Below are 18,256 nucleotides of genomic sequence, written 5' to 3' on the forward strand. Positions count from 1 at the left end.
TTGCAGAAAAGTGCCTTTAACAGCAGAGCATCAAACCTACACCCTTTCTTTTATAGCCACTGCCAGAGGATGTTTTCTGTTGGTAGATCACGGTTTCCTCAAGGTTTGAAATGAGGCAAACATGCATGAAGCTACAGGAAGAATCAGGAAAAGGATATCTTGTGGAAATTTGGAGAAGGAACAAAGTGTACAGTGAAGTCCACATGACCAGTTTGAGAATAAGGTAAAAATAAGAAGACGCAATGAGATCAGCCACATTAATTGGGCATTAAACTGCTTATCTAATAAATGTAAGATTACATGCTGTCGTTAAGTATTGTTTTTTTAAGAGTCTGCATTCACTTCCTTTTAATATGCTGGAGGTCTATCTTTAACAGATGTTTTGTCTCACTACTTAAATGGTGTGACCTAAACCCTTAGCAATGTGGATACAAAATATAACGTAAGCACTCCAGATTAAACAAGAAACTGTAAAAAAAAAACAATTCAAACCGGGCAAACTAAACAAAATGTATGTTTCATGGGCTAAACTCATCCGATTCAAGGTACTGGGAAAGGCTGAGCATGTGGTCCTGGATGTCCCGTCGTTACTGATGACTTTACAGAGGTACCGTAGCAGATTGGGTTTAAGGGAGAAATATGTGACCTCCGAAAATATATAACTGTTGGTCCATATGCATCTTAGGTCAACACTGAAAACAACAACAGATCATTACCATCTACTTATCTCAGCCTTTGTAGAGCACACATGGAATATTCTGACATATTTCATCAGATGCAGAGTTTGCTTTTTGGCTGAGTGACCCATATATCCATGGACTCCACTGAATAGCTATCAGAATTAATGCTACAATATACTGTATATGCAGCTGTGAACACTGCTCAAGCTAGACCTTCCTTCACTTAGTGGGTTCTCTCTGTTATTCTGGTAGGGTAAACAAACCCAGCATTGTTACCATAATGCTCTCAATTAACTACACTGCAGTCTTTTGGATGTGGATAGAATTTACAAAGGTGGATTTGTTTTACAATGCAAATGCAGCCAATGGTATTGCCAAACATGTCCGACAAACATTACTGTTGCCTCATTTCTTTGGTCTGAACAGAAACATGATTGAAATCCGAGATATTCTTCTTGACTTTTGATTTAGAGTGCATTACGAAAGACCAAAAATATTCAACAAACTTCTCTTTCAGTACAAGAGTGCGGGTTCTGGTAAGACGTTGTTTATATGGGGCCGAGCACTCCATTACCAACTGCATGGAAGCTGTTATTACTCTTCAGTAGGTCTGAGCCCCACTGTTGAAAACTGGTTTGGAAGTTAGATAGGTGGTTTGGTACAAGACTGGTGAGCAGGATTTCAACAAGTGCAAAACCATGGGAAAGGAATGAAAGGAGGCAGACAGATGGTTCTGCTGTATGTCTGGCACGAAAAGGAGCACAGAAACGCGCTGTGCAGAAAATGTGGTGAATTATAAGATTAGGTAAGCTATCAGCTATGTTTATGCTAGTGTATTATTGATCCCAGATCTCAATTTACTCTTGTTTAAGTACCCTGGCAATCATATCCAAAGAACATGGCTTACTAACATGTTCCATACACCACTCTCTTTGTCTTTCTTTCTCTGTCTGAACTGGCCTGGAAAGGATTTCACTATCATGACCCCTGAAGGATTTAAAAAATAGTGGTACAAAAATAAAACCAATCTAATCTGAATTCCCCCCTCCCCCCTTAATTTTTACTGGAAAGCGTTCAGCATTCTTAAAGCCTACCACGCCACAATCCGTGTAATTAACTAGGCTACACTTTGTCCCTTTAAAGTTCCTATGACCAGAACTAAATACATTGTTTTCTGGTATATGCTTAGTTTCAAAAAAGCTTTAAAATTAGTTTCTGATACTGTGCTATTTCGGAAAGAGATCCATAAACTGACTCCAAGCTTTAAAGCCCCCTTTTAATGCAGTTTTATATTTCCACTTCAGTTTTATTTTTCCAGTTGGAATAATCACCACTGACTACTCCAACATATGACCTACATATGTAAAAATCTATATCTATATAAACAATATACCCAGAATAAATTAAACAGGTACAACCACAGTATATCTCCCCCAAAAATCTACCACTGGTATTCAAGTTCTGGAATGTCCTCAATGTCTCACTGAAATAGAGATTGGTATTAACTGTTGTCAATTTATCTCACACCACAAGAAGCTTTCATGAAAAGAAAAGCTAAATATTTTATCTGGGAATGGCATGAGCGACTTACAGTATATGTAAAGTCATCCTCTTTCCATATTATAAAGCACAAAACTACAATAATTATCCTGTATATACAAACTCCATCGTGATGGCTATAATTACTGTATTTTGTTAAATTACTGTATAACCAATTGCATTTTGTTGTATTCTACAGATTTTTGTTATACCACACTACAAAAACGTTTACAAAATGCCTGCTTTTACAGGTTTGTAGTTGGTGAATAAACTATAAATCAGAAGTGATGAAGCCATCACATAAAGTCATTTATTTAAAGTGATTCATCATGATGTATGAGGAAAAAGTTATTCATGCTACTTTGTTAACCAACACAAGCCTTGCGCTAACAGTGATGCAGGATCTGTTTTTAATAGATAAGATATTTTAAAAATGTCTTTTTCAGCTAGGGCACTTGGATCTTTTACTAGATATCACAGCTGTGTTCCAGCCGAACCTGTTGTTAATGTTCTCAAGTCTCATGTGTTTCACAGACAACTGCATAGGCAGAATCTGGGAAAGAAACCACTCTGTTCCCTCTTGAAACCTGCTAACCATCCGCCCCAAGACTCAGCAAGGTCTCATTCCTACCCACACCAAGGAGTGTTGTGAACAGGAGATATTTACTGGTTGCCTCAATAACCTTTTAACACATCAAAGCAAACATTTGTAACTTTGACATCATGGAATGACAACTGATGAAACGCAAAAGTTCTCTTTGAAGTGGAACCAGTTAAAATATTGCTGCTGCCTCTGATAATCTGCAAGCAATTATTTTGTTTTGATGAATATGAAAAAAAACTTTTTGGAGCATAATGTTTGTCTTTCATTTATTGGCGTAATATGAATATACATGTACTGTATGGAATAGAACCTGGCATCAATATCCTTTACTTCTTGCACAGGTAGACAAATGTGAAATGGTTGTTGTATCCTCACTGAACCTACAGTATGTCCTGGTGTACTATATTCCCTAGACTGAAATATAGTCAAAGTCGGAGAATGCAGCAGGATGGTACAGTGCCTTAAATGTGCACTGCGTTGCTACTCAGCTGAGGATTGTAAGTAAGCACACATGTTCTTTGTCATTAGAAACACATTGCAAAAACCGATAACATTCTATTAAGCAAACGTGGATGAATTATGGGGTGAAATATAAACGTCGTACCTTGCTGTAGCTTTCCCATGGTGTTCAATTTTGTAAAATGACAACATGATGCATTTTGTTTTTTTAACCTCCAATCAAATCCTAAAACCTCAAACTGTTTTCAAAGTAAAATAAGTTACAGTAAATGTAAGCAAAAACTAAAGAAAAAAATGAAATAGATTGATTTTATAATTATCCAGACCCACGGACTCAATATACAGTGGACGCTCCAAGTCTGCAAGGGGTACCACCTTGGTGCAACCTTTTCTTCTTAGCAGATTTGCTCAAACTGTCTCAAGGTGCTAGGGGATCACTAAAGGACACATTTTTCCCATCTTTCCACAGATTCTCAATAGTGGATTCAAGCAAGGACTTTAACTGGAAACTTACATTTACTTTCGTATTCTTAAGGCACTTCACTGTAGCTTTTACCCTGTGCTTTGGTTAACTGTCCTACTAAAATGTGAATTTTTGTCCCCAGTATTAGGCCTGAAGCAGGTTATCCTCTAGGATTTGCCAGTATTTTGCTCAACTGATGTTGCAATTAGTCTTGACAAGCTTCCCAGCCCCTGCTGATGAGAAGCAGAACTATAACATAATCCTGCCACCACCACGTTGACAGTAGGAATGGTGTTGATCGAATGATGGACTATATGTTGGGTTTGCATCAGCTGTGACACTTTGCATTTAGATCACAAAGCTTCAGTTTTGCCATGCTTGCAGCATCACTTTGGTGCTTTATTGCAAACCCCATGAGGAATTGGAGATGTTTTTTCTCAGTTCCATATAAACCCCCTTTGTAAAGTGACCAGGATATTGTTCACCCATGGTCTCTTCCTCTCATTTCAGTCACTGAACTCTGAACCTTTTTCAAAGTTGTTGTTAGCCTCACAGTGGTGTTCCTAATCAGTTTCCTCTTTCCCCAGTTTCTGTTTGGGTGCCTAGATGCCTTCCACTTGATAACTGACTTCATGCTCAGAGATCTCACGGGTATTGTTGAAATGCTTTATATCCTTCCCCTTACAACTTTATACCATTATTATTTCCATCATTTGTTTTAAAATTTTCATGGTCTTCATGGCTGAATCTTTCCTTGGAATTTATTACGTTATTAAGAGACCTTACAGAGACGTGCATTTTTTCTGAAATCATTTAAACCACTAAGATGGAACACAGACATTGTCCACTCAACTACATACTGTATGTGCAGTTTGGTAAGGCAAGTTTATGCACCTAAATTAATAAAGGGCTTGTCACATCAAAGAGTGTGAATACAGTACTTATGCAATAATTTTCTATTTCAATTTTATATTATATACTTATTATAGATCCTTCTTTTTGTTTTTTTGCTTTGAAAATAATTGCTTTGTGTGCAGTAGGCTGTGTACATAACACATTAATTGTTACCTCAAAGTGTCATGACTGTAAGCTTTAAAGCAACATAATGTGAAGAACCTGAATACCTTAGCAAGGCACTGTATATGGTTGTCTGATACTCATTTTCAGTTATTCCGGTATCTTTGTCTATTGCAATGATTCAAGCTCCAGTACCAAGCTGACAGATGTACAATGGGAGAACTACTGAGCCATCACTGCAATGTGATGGTGGACAACATTGAACTCACTCTCATGCCTTATTGTTAAAAAAAATAATAATTTTGGTCTATAAACACTCCCAAAACTTCATAAATAAGCAAAACATTCATAAATAAGCAAAAGAATCAGTGTCAGACCTCTCAGTGCAAATTCATTCACTGGCAATTCAGGACAATGTATCAGTGTATCCAATCATCCCTCTAAAGGCACTCATTAGCTATGCACTAAATTTCCAGAGCCATGCAAAGCAGAGACAATTTTGGTATTTATGAATCTAGAAATTTACTCTAGAAATCTAGAAAGAATCTACGAAGTTATTTTTCACTAAACCTAAAGGTAAAAATGTATAACGCATCATCGTTTTTTTCCATTTAAATGATTGAACAAGAGGACAGCCATTTTATCTTTCAGTTACGAATAATGAGAGAATAAAAAAACTGGATCTACTTCTGCCCAGGAGCTGTTGCTGGAAGCAGAGTAAAAACTTTGAGGACAATGATGGATTTCACCTTAGGTCTTAGTTTGTTAAAGAGTGCAACCGTGTACAACAAATGAAGATAATGGACCCTGAGAGCTCAATAAGATAATGGAGGTATTGCAGAAATATAGTAGAAGCCAAGCATCATTTTGTTTGAGCTGAATATTTCTTTATAAATGAATGTGCCTATGGAAAAATAATACTAGACTGTGATTCAGAGTCCCTGCTAGTGGCTGGATGCCCTATTTTATCTCTAACACCAAATTCTTCAGCTTTTGCATGTACAAAACAAATACAACCATCGTACTTTCCCTACCAGTTTACTTGAGATGATCAATATTAGAAAGAACATGTAGGCTGAGCTTACCTCAGGAGAATGCATATCTCCAGTCCTCTAAAAGCACTGTAAAGCTTGTGTTATAAGCTATAAGCTTAGATAAAGGTACACAGTTTCCGACACAAAGCTTAGGCATCTATTGATTTGGTATCAGTTCCACATTGAGGGCTTACCTCTGAAATATTCATGATGTTCTTTTGTGGTTTCATCATGTCCCTTTCTAAGCCTGTCTGTTATTGACCTAGTTGATAGAAGGTTTCAAATAAAATGAGTTCCACAGCTTGTGTTTGTGAACTCTAGTGCTTTAAATCTGCAGCCCTGGTATGAGACTATATCCACTGTATGTATGAATGGGTTAGCATTGACCTGAACTGTTGAGGAGAGGACTCTTGCTTTGAAAAAAATAAATAAAAGGGGCAACAAAGTGCATTGTGGAATTTATAATTAAAAAAGTAAGTAAAAAATAATCACGTTACACACATCTTTAAGAATCATTCTCATTTAATTTCTCATTATCTAGATACCATACCACAACGGTCACTATAAAAGTAGCAATTGTTGTGCTAAGCCAGATCATGTTTTTCATTCTTATTTTTTAAGAATGTAGTGAAAATTCTTTTAAGTTCCTTGGAGAAAACCAGTAGCCAGAAGACAGAGAAGAAAAAAAAAAAAAGAAAAGTCATGATTATAGAAGTTTGTTAAAAGGAAATGCAACTTGTATTCCTTAGAGAATGCAATGTTTTTATAAGATAAATTAGAACAATGAACATCCCTGCAGAAAGACTTTGCCCTGGAGTGAATCTGTTGTGGTCTCTTGTGAAACTGTGTTCTAGAGAGAAATGTAAACAATAGAATGGACAGAGACAGGAAAATAAAAAAAAGAGGGATTTTCCTTCTTCCAGCTGTTCCAGCAACAAATTTTACCCACGTTAGTCAGTGGCACTAGCTTTATCCTGCACACATACCAGTACACTCCTTGAATAGAGAAGATTAATCTTCTTAATCTAAGCAGACCCTTGTAACTCCATAAACAAAGCAAAGTGCAACATTCCTGCACAGTTAATATTTAAAAAAATATTATTATACTTAGCTGAAATGTTTGTGTAAATCCAAGTGTTCTGTACCTCTGCAGAGCTCAATGTTCCTCACAAGGCAATTCCAAACATTAATAAGATGATATGCTGTGCTCTGTTCTTTTCAAAAACTGATATATGTATATACACAGCTATATCTATAACCCCTTCCAGTGAAAATTAGGACAACAAAACAAGGCGCTGTCTGACTATTTTAATTAGGCTTTTTTGTTTATTTAGATTCTCCTCTGTTGTTTCTTAGTCAGGAGGGAGATACATATCTGCTAACTATTCACACTCCTTTGGGACCTCAACATTTGCAGCTGAGTCCTATAAATTTTAGGTTAACTGAGAGTCAAGCAGTAACTTCAGAAGAAGATAACTAATTCCTAAGTCAGCATGCTCACTGTCATGTGCATCTTTATACAGTACCTAAGCTTCTAAGTTATACTACATGTTCCACAGCCTGATCCTGGCACATCTAAAAGCTAAGAGTCCCTAAACCCCAGTTTGGGGCTTTAAAGGACTAGTCAGGTTGCATCCTGTAGCTAGTCATCCAACATGCTATTTCTTATTTGTTCAAAAGTTGTTTTATTGTAAAAGGCTACATTTAGGATCTCTGCGCTCTTAAAATTGCAAATATCCCGAAAAATGGAAGAAGCAAAGGGGTGACAGGACTTAAAACCCGAGATGTGAAATCTATGAAAACTGAATATGAAAAAATAAACTCCAATAAAAAATATGTTTTTAAAGTAGGTTACTGAAACAGACAATGCATTCAGACTACAGCAGACAAACAATACCTGTAGTAAGACCTAAGTGACTGCCTGCGAAGCCAGTTAGACCGCAGGCATATAAATCTGAGGGATTTATATACTGACATCCAGGCTGGTGTCCAACCACATCAAAGGAAGAAGAGATTTTTGTGCTGTTCCTGACCTCACCTGAAATATTTGCAAGTACACAGGGAACTGCTCAAAAAGATTGCATTTTTAAAAAAAAATTCAGGACAGATCCAAAGTAAAAACTCACATTACTGATTCATCCAAATATAAATCAACATAATCAATTTGGGGCACAAAGCTTTACAGACTTTACAGACAGATGAGGTGACTGAGAGGGGCAGCCAGTGTGGAATTGTCTCCAGAGCCTGTTACAAACACTGACAGTCACTTGCATTGTGCATTGACCAAACTGATGACTTTTCAAATAAGACATGTAGTGACAAAAAAAAAAGAGGCATCATTCCTCCCCAGAATCTGCTTTGGTTGCTGTTGACTACAAACCAGCAGTAAGGAGAGCAGTCTCAAGAAGAAAGACCACAATATCCGTTTTGAAGGGTATTAACGGTATTCATGTACTGTACGTTTTTAGTTATACTGTATGTCAAACTAAAAAAAAAAAGACATAACCGTACCTAATTGTACACTGCATTTTTAGAAGTCCCTTAAGGTAAAAAAAAAAGTGAATTTTTAGTAATTTGGCTTGCTTTACCAAAAACCTTGCTCTGAATTAGGCTGCCAAAATCTTTAAGTACTGTACATACGAACAGTTACAAATGAGAAGAGACTATTCATGTTCATCTGGGGTGTTTGGTAGTCAGTAGCTAATTGATCCAAGGACGTCATCCAGCTGCTTCTTAAAAGAAGGCAGAGTATCCCCTTTAACAACATGGCTGGGTACTCTCACAACCCGTAAGATAAACAAGTGTCCTCTTTTCTCCATTTTAAATGCACTTCCACATATAGTAGTCTGCACTTGTGGACTCTGGTTTGTGTCGTGCTATTTATTAAGAGAACCTCTGTATTGATATTGTCAAAGTCTTTGGGGAAAGAATCTCTCTTTCACAGTCCATCCAGTCATATGTATAACCTGCTACTCTGTTGTTGTCACTGGCTTGCTTTCTTGAGCATGTACACATTCCTAAATGACTGTATAGTTATTGTTTATATTAGACGTCACAAGTTCTGTTATATACAGCAATATGAGCCAGTTTTTTCTAATTTTCCATGTGAGTTGGAGCCATTTGGCACTGTATTGAGTTAAGAAAATCCAACAGAGCAATAAAGTCCTTAGGAAGAGTGGCAGTAGATAAGAATGTCAAAATCCCAAGGTAGCTGTGGCCAAGAGTGTGCGTGAACACATGTTCGTAATTCAAAGCAACTGTATATGGGTTATTGCGAACAACAGTAAACGCATGAAATTTAAATGAAAAACAATCATGACAAGCTCATGACAGGAAAGCTTTAGCTGAAGGAGTAGGAACATGCCACCATCTTGACACCTATATCAGGTAAAAAGGAAGATCGAGGGATGCAGACCTCATTTAAATAGAAGGCACGATCCAGTCCAACTCTGTTTCTGTCAAGCTCATTGCACCTACTGTAAGTTTGCATTTCTTTATCATCTCTTTTTGAATTCATATAAGAGGAACTCTTTCTTATTTTCGTTTCAGGGATAAAGAGATAATATGGAAACGTGCTGGCTATCTGACCCATTCTCTGCAAGAGGCAAGAAAAATATTTTTTGGTGTAATCTGTAAAATTACAGTCTAGATTAATGTTCAGCATCTGATTACCCTGCCTAGACATCCACATACACTATTTTATATGCTGTTCAGGCATACAAAAAGCAATGCCAGTTTTTTGTACCAATAAGGTTTAAGATATGAGGCCCTCACTACCTCTTAAGCACAATGAAATGAAAATCCCCTTCATTTTTTTCCAAAGAAAGGACCACTCTAGTTTCAGAGATACTGTGCAATTATGAAAGACAGCAGCCGGCAACAGCAAAACTCAAATCCCTAATGCCAGTTCTAACGCTGGGGTTAGAAAACGCTGAACTGTGCTGCAGCGACAGATCTATTCAGACAGAATACAAGTGAGACAAAATCAGTGTTATCCCCTCCCCACCCTGGTGCAGTGTGCAAGTGTGGTCTGGAGTCTGGCTGTCTTTGGCCAGACCGTGCGAATTATTGTTTGTGCTGGAGTCCTCAATCACCCCTGCTGTGCCTGGTGACTAACTCTCATTACTTCCATTGCGCCTTTTTCGACCGCCTATCACAGGAGCTCTGACTCATTCGCCCTCGCAGGTGAGTGTGTGGTGTCGATCCCGTCTAATTACCAATTGTAACAGGCAACTCAACACCCCCGTCATTCAGAGTCTCCAACTGACTCCTGCTAATACAATCCACATGCTTAACCTTTCTTTCAAATTAGCACACAGATAAGGTTTAATAAGACTGCACAACCTCATCAGGGCTGTTCTGCTCTGTGTCAACTCAAATGACCAGCTCTCTTAGTGAACTTGGGATACAGAAAAGGTTCACCCAATTTACTGGGGGTGGGGGGGAAGAGTATCATTTAGGTTTCAGATGTTGGGCAGACCCTGCTTTGCCCTCTTTTGTTTACCACCATCTTGATCGCTGTCCCTTCAATCTGTATTACTGTTATCAGAAATATTAGCTATGGTAGTATCATTAACAGTAATAACAATGGTCACAATGGATTGGAAAATGTTCAGATACTGGTTATATAATTCCTGTTTATAAGTGGAATGATGCTACAAATTCAGAGAAAATAAACAATGAACTAATTCATTACATCATGCCATTTTTTCCCTGAACGTGGGCCATATACCAGAAACTGGCCAACCGCAGACAGGATCTCTGTACAGCAGTTCTTTGTTCCCCAACATAGCAAGTGTTTCCCAAAAAACATAGTAGATGGTAGCAGCAGCTATTCACAGGCACATAAACATCAGAAAACTGTGAGTGCGAACAATGTTCTAAGAACATAAACTCAACATTTGTCACCACACAGCTGTGACATCTCCAGTTTAGCTTTGAAAACAAACGTCATATTGTCATATTGGTACAGTTTGGTGATCCGTTTAAGTAGACGGTTCACGGTATTCTTATTGGTTATTGCTTACTGGTATTCTTATGAGGTTAAGCTGTTTGTACACTTTTCCTATTTCTTATTATTCCATGCTTCTGACTGTTTTTAAACTTGCATTACTTATTACTAGCTCCCTTCCCAACACAACTGTTGAACAAATTTATTTCTGAGAAATGCCTAAATTATTTATCTTCAATGGAAGATTCAGAGAAACCCAGTGTTTCCAGAAGAGGGGTTAGATTATTAGGACAATGGTAGCTGTACGTTGACCTATTATAATGCTACTCTGAGAACATTGTCTGCTGCAGCTTTTTGAATCATTTGAATGACTGGTGCTCAACCTGGCTCGTAATTGTGACTGTATACAAGTCACCAAAGCAGAATTCTGTACAACTGGAAAGTATCAGTCACTTTTGTTTTGCAGTGTATGGTTTTATGAGGGTTTAATGCAAGGAGATTTTAATATTCACGTTGTGGCTCTACTTTCTTCTTTTCTGCACGGAATTCTGTACTCCCCCGGATTACGTTTTACTCAGCATGTAAATATACTCACTCTTGAAAAAGAATACATACTTGACCTTGGTATCACCTGTGACATGCCAGTCTTAAGCCACAATATTATTGAATAGGACTTCCTTGATCAGTTATTGTTTTTTTTTTTTACCTGGAGGTTCCAGCATATACTGTATATATAACCCTAAGTGTGTGATTATGTTTTTCATCGGTTGTAGAGATTTTAGTTTTTTCAAACCATTTTATGTTTTCCAGTCAGCTACTATTAAACAACAAAGAATTAAGAACTTCATTACGCTTTACAATTCCACCTGGTAATTTAGAATTTAGTTTAGTTCTGGAAAAATACTAGAGAAGTTTCAGATATACAGCTACTGTATGTCACATATATACTGTATGTTATATGGAAACTATTTTTGCAGTGTTCTGCTGCTCCAAGGCTGTGGAACAATCTCCGAACCTAAATTAAAAGGAGATCTCACAAGTCAGTCAGCACATTCAAATCCTATCTTAAAATACACTTTGTACTTGACTTTTAAAAACCTTGTATTGTGTATACCCGTCTCTGTCTTGAGCTGATGAATCATGAGAGGAGTTAAAAACACAACCAAGTTTTACACAGCCACCACCAAAATTACACCCAAGGTTTCAGGTTGCTGCTGGGAGTGTCACACAGCTGTAATCTTTTGTCATTCCTTGTTTTCTTTTTGATGTTCTGACCGGCGAAACGAGCAACAGGAAATGGAAAATGTGGCATACAAGGAACGATGACATCAATGCTAGAAAACCTACATTAGCCTCATCGTATTACGCGTCTTTCCAGGTGACACAAGACATTCAAAGACAGCGATTGTGACAGAAGAAGCAAGCAGCGTCACTGTCAACATTGAGAAGACAAACCTCATGAAGCTCCAGGGACAACCAACCTTTTACAGTGAACATTAAACCACTGCAAGAGGTGGGAGCACTCACCTTTTCAGCAGCAAGGAGTCAACAGGTGGTGACTGCGGGAGGAAGGTGAAAATGTGAATCAGCAAAACAAACCAGGCCTATGCCTTCAAACTACCTGGAGGCAAACAAACCGATTTAAGAGTCTTCAAAAGTAACGACCTCACTGTGCAGCTGTATTGCTCTGATTGCTGGGTAACAACAGCTTCCACTGGCAAAAGGTCAGAAACATCCTAAAACAAATTCCAAACAGCATGGAAAACATGAATTATTTGGCCCTAAAAGAAGAATCCATACATAGAGTGGAAATATGGCACTGCAGATCAGTTCAGGCCATTAAAGATCACTGGGGCGTGTATAGAATCCCATCCAATGGAATACGGAGGCTAGCCCACTGATGGGCACAGCAGGGCAAGAAAAAAGAAGCAGGCCAAAGAAAGATCTCAAAAGCATTGGCCTGACTTTGGAAAACAGCGCCAAGGGAGGTGGCTAAACAGCAACTGTAGAACTTCCTTAATGTTACTTCGGACATCACAAGCACAGAGAGGATGGACTGAATAGGCTAAAGAACTAAATCGCTTTAGACATGAACAGAGAAGAGCACAACAGACCCTGACTCCAAAGACACTGACAAATTCAACCCAATTTCCACAATCAATGAACATGAGCTGGGGATAAAAATAGAAACTAAGGGAAAGTGCTAGTGAAGGATTGTGGGAGTCTTAGACAAGCTAGTCGGCCATGATGTTGAAGGCAGTACCCTGGGTTCTTTCAAGAAACTGAATCAGCTGAATCAAACCTTCAGATAAATTACAAAACACAAAGTAAATGGGCTAATCGGCCCCCTTTTGTTGGCACGATTTCCTGCATTAGTCTTTATGTTCTTGTATAATTTGAAAACCATGTAACACTACATTGTGTATTCAATAATAAAAAAAGATACAATTAAAAACAAAAAAATTAAAGCAACAACAGGAATAATATAAAACAATGTTATGGTTTCATTTCTTTTTGTAACGCAAACAAACTAAAAGTGTAACACAGACTTTCTGGCGTGTATAAACATGGGTTTTCTTCTTTATGCCTATGGTTTTCGTGCTTTGCTTCCTCAAAGGGACCAGAAAAGCTACAGGTCAAAAGTACCTGAACCAAATTATTTGAGAAATATATACATGCAAATTTTATATTTGGTACTTTTGTCAAGGCTGAACACCTAAGTGAGTTTTACAGTCCTGGATGTTCCTGTAGTCTCCATATCTGATGATCCCTGGGACACTGAGGTGTTCTACCACTTCAAGATTCCACACAAATTGGGAGAAATATTCCACTTCCAGCAGACCAAAGCTCTGATATTTATGTAAAGGGATCTTATATACCTGTAAACACAGCTATAACGGATCCATTAGCTATCAGAAAACTACTCATCTCTGCTAAATATCACAGTAATGGGAAACCTACCCTGAAAGCACAGGGTGCAATATGGAACTGTATGCTGGATGGGACTCCAGGAGACATGCATGCAAAAAGGCAATGCAGAAACATCAGTTACTATAGCCAGCATGTCCTTGGAAGGTGGGAGGAAACTAGATACCTGGGAAAACCCTTATGAAAATGAGAAGAACATATACAGTAAACTCCACACATAAGACATCGTAGTTTGACATCAAACCTTGGACCTGTGAGCTGTGAGGCAGCAGACCTAAGTTCATACAACCTGTCACAAAATATAGCATTTGTTTTAATAATACAATGTAAGACTGAAAAGGCCATAACATCCAACAAAATAAGTTCTAGAAATGTGCAATAAGGCATCTAAGTTAGTGTAATCACAGTAGATAACACAGCACACAATCTACAGTATAGTACTACTGAAGGTACAGTATGGAATAAAAATGCAAGAGCAGAAGTCATGACTGCTGTGTGAGTAACTTCACCTTCCAAAGCATAGTGAGGGAAAGTGAGGAGGAAATAAAGAAGGAACGGTCAAATTCAGAGGATAAGGCTTTGACAGACGTATTCTGAAAGACAACATAATATCAGCGTCCTGTAAAATAAACCCATTTTCCCTCGGTTAAGATCAGTAGTGTCCAAGACCTCGTATTTTTATTCTTTTTACTGTGGATCCTCTAAATAAAGTGCACTGCAGTAGTTCCAGAAAGTGGCTTCAATATCCCTGCTGCAGCCACCTTTTCTCTGAGTGGAGGACTGCGCTCTGTTCCAGTGGAGACCCAAGACACAGCGTGCCACAACTGCAGCACACACTTGCACAACTCTTACATCAGCCTTCTTTTGAGGGAGCCTACCTGTGTATATTTCGGCCTCCATAGGATCCTCTACCCTCTTGTGCTGGATGATGTAGTCTGAGATCTTGCATCCAATCACTGGCTCGATGTCCACCCATTCCAGAGCCACCATCGTGCTGGAGGGCTCCAGACTGGCAGCAAGACGAAGCCTGAAGAGCAATTGAAAACAACCACTGGCTTTAACTTCCAAGCTGAGGAAGACTTAACATGCCACACACATCTAGGTGACATCTTGCGCATGCTTTACCTTAAAAGACAGAGTTTGGCATCCATTATCAGAAAGCCACATATCCTGCAGAGGTTCATAGCAAAAGGTTGTCCTGGAAACATAACGCACATTGTTTGTGTGACATTGTTCTCCCTCTGGATTGGAGACCAGTCCATCCCAAGACCACAGAGTAAGAGATAACTTATAATAGCCAGTCACACCTTACCACCACATCTCAAGGAAACATTTTTTGTGTGTTTTACTATTATTTTAAAAGCAAAATGAGAGGACAAATCTGTGTTACAAAAAAACAGATAATGCTTCAGAGTCAGTTTTTTTTCTTTGACACCTTGAAGGACAGTGCCCAAGTCCAATGATGCAATGTGAAAAATGCAGTGCTTAATAAGCACCTATTTGAATTCTCCTGATTCATAGCACAGATGGCTTTTGATATCCATTTTTATTAGATTCCATTATTGTGACATAAATACATTGAGAAATTGAGAGTTGTGGATGGTTTCACAATCTATGTTTTTACAAACTGACTTTTATTATGGTGTGACAAGCAACGGGGAGCATTTAATAAAGAACATTTGACAATAAAATGTTATTAAATGAACACCTAAATAAAATAATAGTTAAAATGCTCTATTCTTCCTTTGCTTAGGCATACCTAAGCTATCACACTTCAACATAGACACATGCATAATAAAATTATATCTGTCAGTGTGGTACACATTTCAGATTTGCAGTCTGTGCAAGGGTAATAAGCAGTTCTCAAATGTCTTTGTATAATTCTTTTTCCATAATGGCTTTGTCAATGACCATGTATATGATGACTTACTGACTCAGATCACTTCTGTCATGTTTTTAAAATAATTTTGCGAAGTGGATGGTTATTACAGGGTACGCCTTGACAACCATGGACCACGTTCAAGCTGGTATAAGAAAACACTGCATCAAACTAACTACTGAGTCATAGGACAAAAACAGCCAAGCAAAGTATCCACACCAAATCCAATGTGCATCAACGACTGATACACTAAACATAAGCCCAGGACCTGCCTCAGCTAACATATGCTGAAACCCTATAGAGTTACAATGGGGTTTGCTGTGAATATCATGTGACTCATTTTCCTGGAGAGTTGGACCAGATGTCAGTTCAGCTTTGAGACCAGCGTGAAGGAAACGACTCTATGTCATCCTCCAGCTCCCGCTGCTGAGAGCAGCAAACTCTCCAGAAAGGGGTGAATCAAGTGGCATCTCCTTAAAAATATTTTCAGCAGTGCAGTATAACCCTCAGTGAACTAAGGAATCTCACTGGCGTTCAGGAGAGCAAAGTTGCGTTTTCCTTAGAGAGGTTTAGAACGAATCAAATCACATGGACTGAAGGGTGAAACTGAATAAACCGACAATGTATTTTAATTTCCAATTTTAAAATTTTCAAGCTTTGGAGGCATACTGTATATCCACAGTATTTATTACTGAAATATGTTAATACTCCAAGTTGTTTTGGTAGGGGCTTCTCACACTTCACATCATTCTTCACAAACTTCTTAATAGTTTACACTCATTTCACTTCACTTTACTGCACCATACTCTGCTTTTACCATGGCATACCGCAATAAAGTCTCTCAAGGGATGTGCTGTGTACATACACAGGCTGGAGCAGTGGGCTGCAGTTGGGTAGTCCATCTTTGCTGAAGGCACTCAGGTCACAGCGACACCAGTTCTCAATGACATCTCCCTTCCCTGCACACCAGTAGGAGCTCATTGTGGCACTTTTGAAAGCCTGCAGACAGAAAAGGTGAGATGATAGATAATGACCCCCTGTGGATAACCCCTCAGCTCCTCACCATCATCTCCTTAACTAATCAGGATTTCTAGAATTACATCCAAGGAAAGTGTTTTTTTTTTTTAATGCACTGACAGAATGTCTCAGAACTGATGAAAGGTCTCTTGCATATTCCCCGTCGGTTTATCGGATATGGTACAATTTCTTAAAGTGGACATTTCCCCGTACAGGACAGGTGTAAGTTTAATTACAATGCGTCCATTCGAAAAAAAACAAACTAGGAAAATGTAATGCTCACATTCAAAAAGTCTGCTTACTGTAGTTTCTTTTTTCAACATAAAATCCCCACAGTAAGAAAAGTTTGATACCATTATAGAAATTGCCCCAGGTGTACATATTTGTGTTTGTGTGTGCTCTGTGATTTGTCTCATCCAAGGTGTATTCTGATTTGTACCTGTTGCTTGTCCTGTTCCCCTGCAACCGTGAATTGGATAAACCGGTTAGAAAATGGATGATACCATGCACTGTATTTCAGATTCAACCTAATCGCATCCCCATGGGACCAGTTTTGTTCTCAGCTGAAAATATTTCTGTTTGTTGAACATACTGTATTACTTCACCTTTTATGACACTTTCTTTTAGTATATCAGCAACAACAAATCCAAACAATCAATCATCTTTTGGCATCTTGTTAAAAAAACATTACCGTCCTTATATTAGGAAAAGGCAGACATTTGATCAGAGAGGTTTTGAGGCAGTTGGATATTTTACTTTTCTTTTCTCAACATGAATTGATGTGAATAATAGTGGTATTAATCAGTCATACTAAAATTAGCTACAGCTGAAGATTCATTTAAGGGTGTTGCAGCAAGGGTGTACTTGCTATTTTATAAAAGAGACTTTTTAAGTGGGGATTGTTGGGGGACACAGTAGTGTGGAGATTTCCAGTGCTGTCTAACAGTTCCAGGGTCCTGATTTCAGGCTCAGGTACCCATACAGTATGTGTAAAGGTTGCATGTTCTCTCCTGGTTTGCCTGGTGCTCAGGTTTGCCCCCACAGACCTGTGAGTTAAGTAGAATTGTTCTGTAAATTGTCTGTTGGGTCTATTTGCATGAAGAAGGGATTTTGGCTCCCCACTTCATTTTCTTACCATGAGCAGAGTGGCGTCAGTGTCTCTCTACCCTGCACCTTTTCCAAAGGGTATGACAATATGCAGAGGAAATTGATGAAGTCCGTAATACTGCAGCATTCAGCTCATGGACTGCTGTTTGGTAATTTTTTTTAATGTCTGTGATTTTGTATTAGGATCAAGGCATTAACATGTGATGTGAACAGTTTCTGTCTTGTATTTTTACATTAAAGTATCGAAACCATGCAACATATCCGGATGCAATATCGATCTTTTCATATAAAGTAAAAGAAACAGCTTTCTAAAGGATATAACCATTACAGAATGCAAATATGTCCATATGCCATCCATGTATGTTTTCCCATTAGGTCAATTACAACCTAATCATCTGCTAAGAGAATGCACGTGAAAGTTCAATCAGAGCTGCTGCAATGAAAAGCTAGAGTTGGGTAACCTCAGCTCTGACTCACACTGAGTCCAGAGTAGTTTTGATCTCTCCCTCCCAGCTCCACGGGGAAACACTCAAAGAGCAAGCAGATGACAACACAAAACACAGGGCAACCACTGACAA

At 38.4% G+C, this 18,256-nt stretch overlaps 1 protein-coding gene across 1 annotated transcript in view; it reads right to left on the minus strand.

Annotated features, from left to right (window-relative positions):
• The window catches only part of LOC148816085 (astrotactin-2-like), a 203,373-nt gene that overhangs the window by 103,791 nt on the left and 81,326 nt on the right, over positions 1-18,256 (minus strand). The window contains exons 7-8 of the mRNA XM_088904656.1: positions 16,420-16,553; positions 14,554-14,702 (exon numbers count right to left, since the gene is read on the minus strand). Coding sequence (XP_088760782.1) covers positions 14,554-14,702; positions 16,420-16,553 — 283 coding nt within the window. The remainder of the gene's footprint in view (positions 1-14,553; positions 14,703-16,419; positions 16,554-18,256) is intronic.

Source organism: Atractosteus spatula, chromosome 23 (assembly GCF_055471065.1).
Source record: "Atractosteus spatula isolate fAtrSpa1 chromosome 23, fAtrSpa1.hap1, whole genome shotgun sequence".
Classification (NCBI taxonomy): Eukaryota; Metazoa; Chordata; class Actinopteri; order Semionotiformes; family Lepisosteidae; genus Atractosteus; species Atractosteus spatula.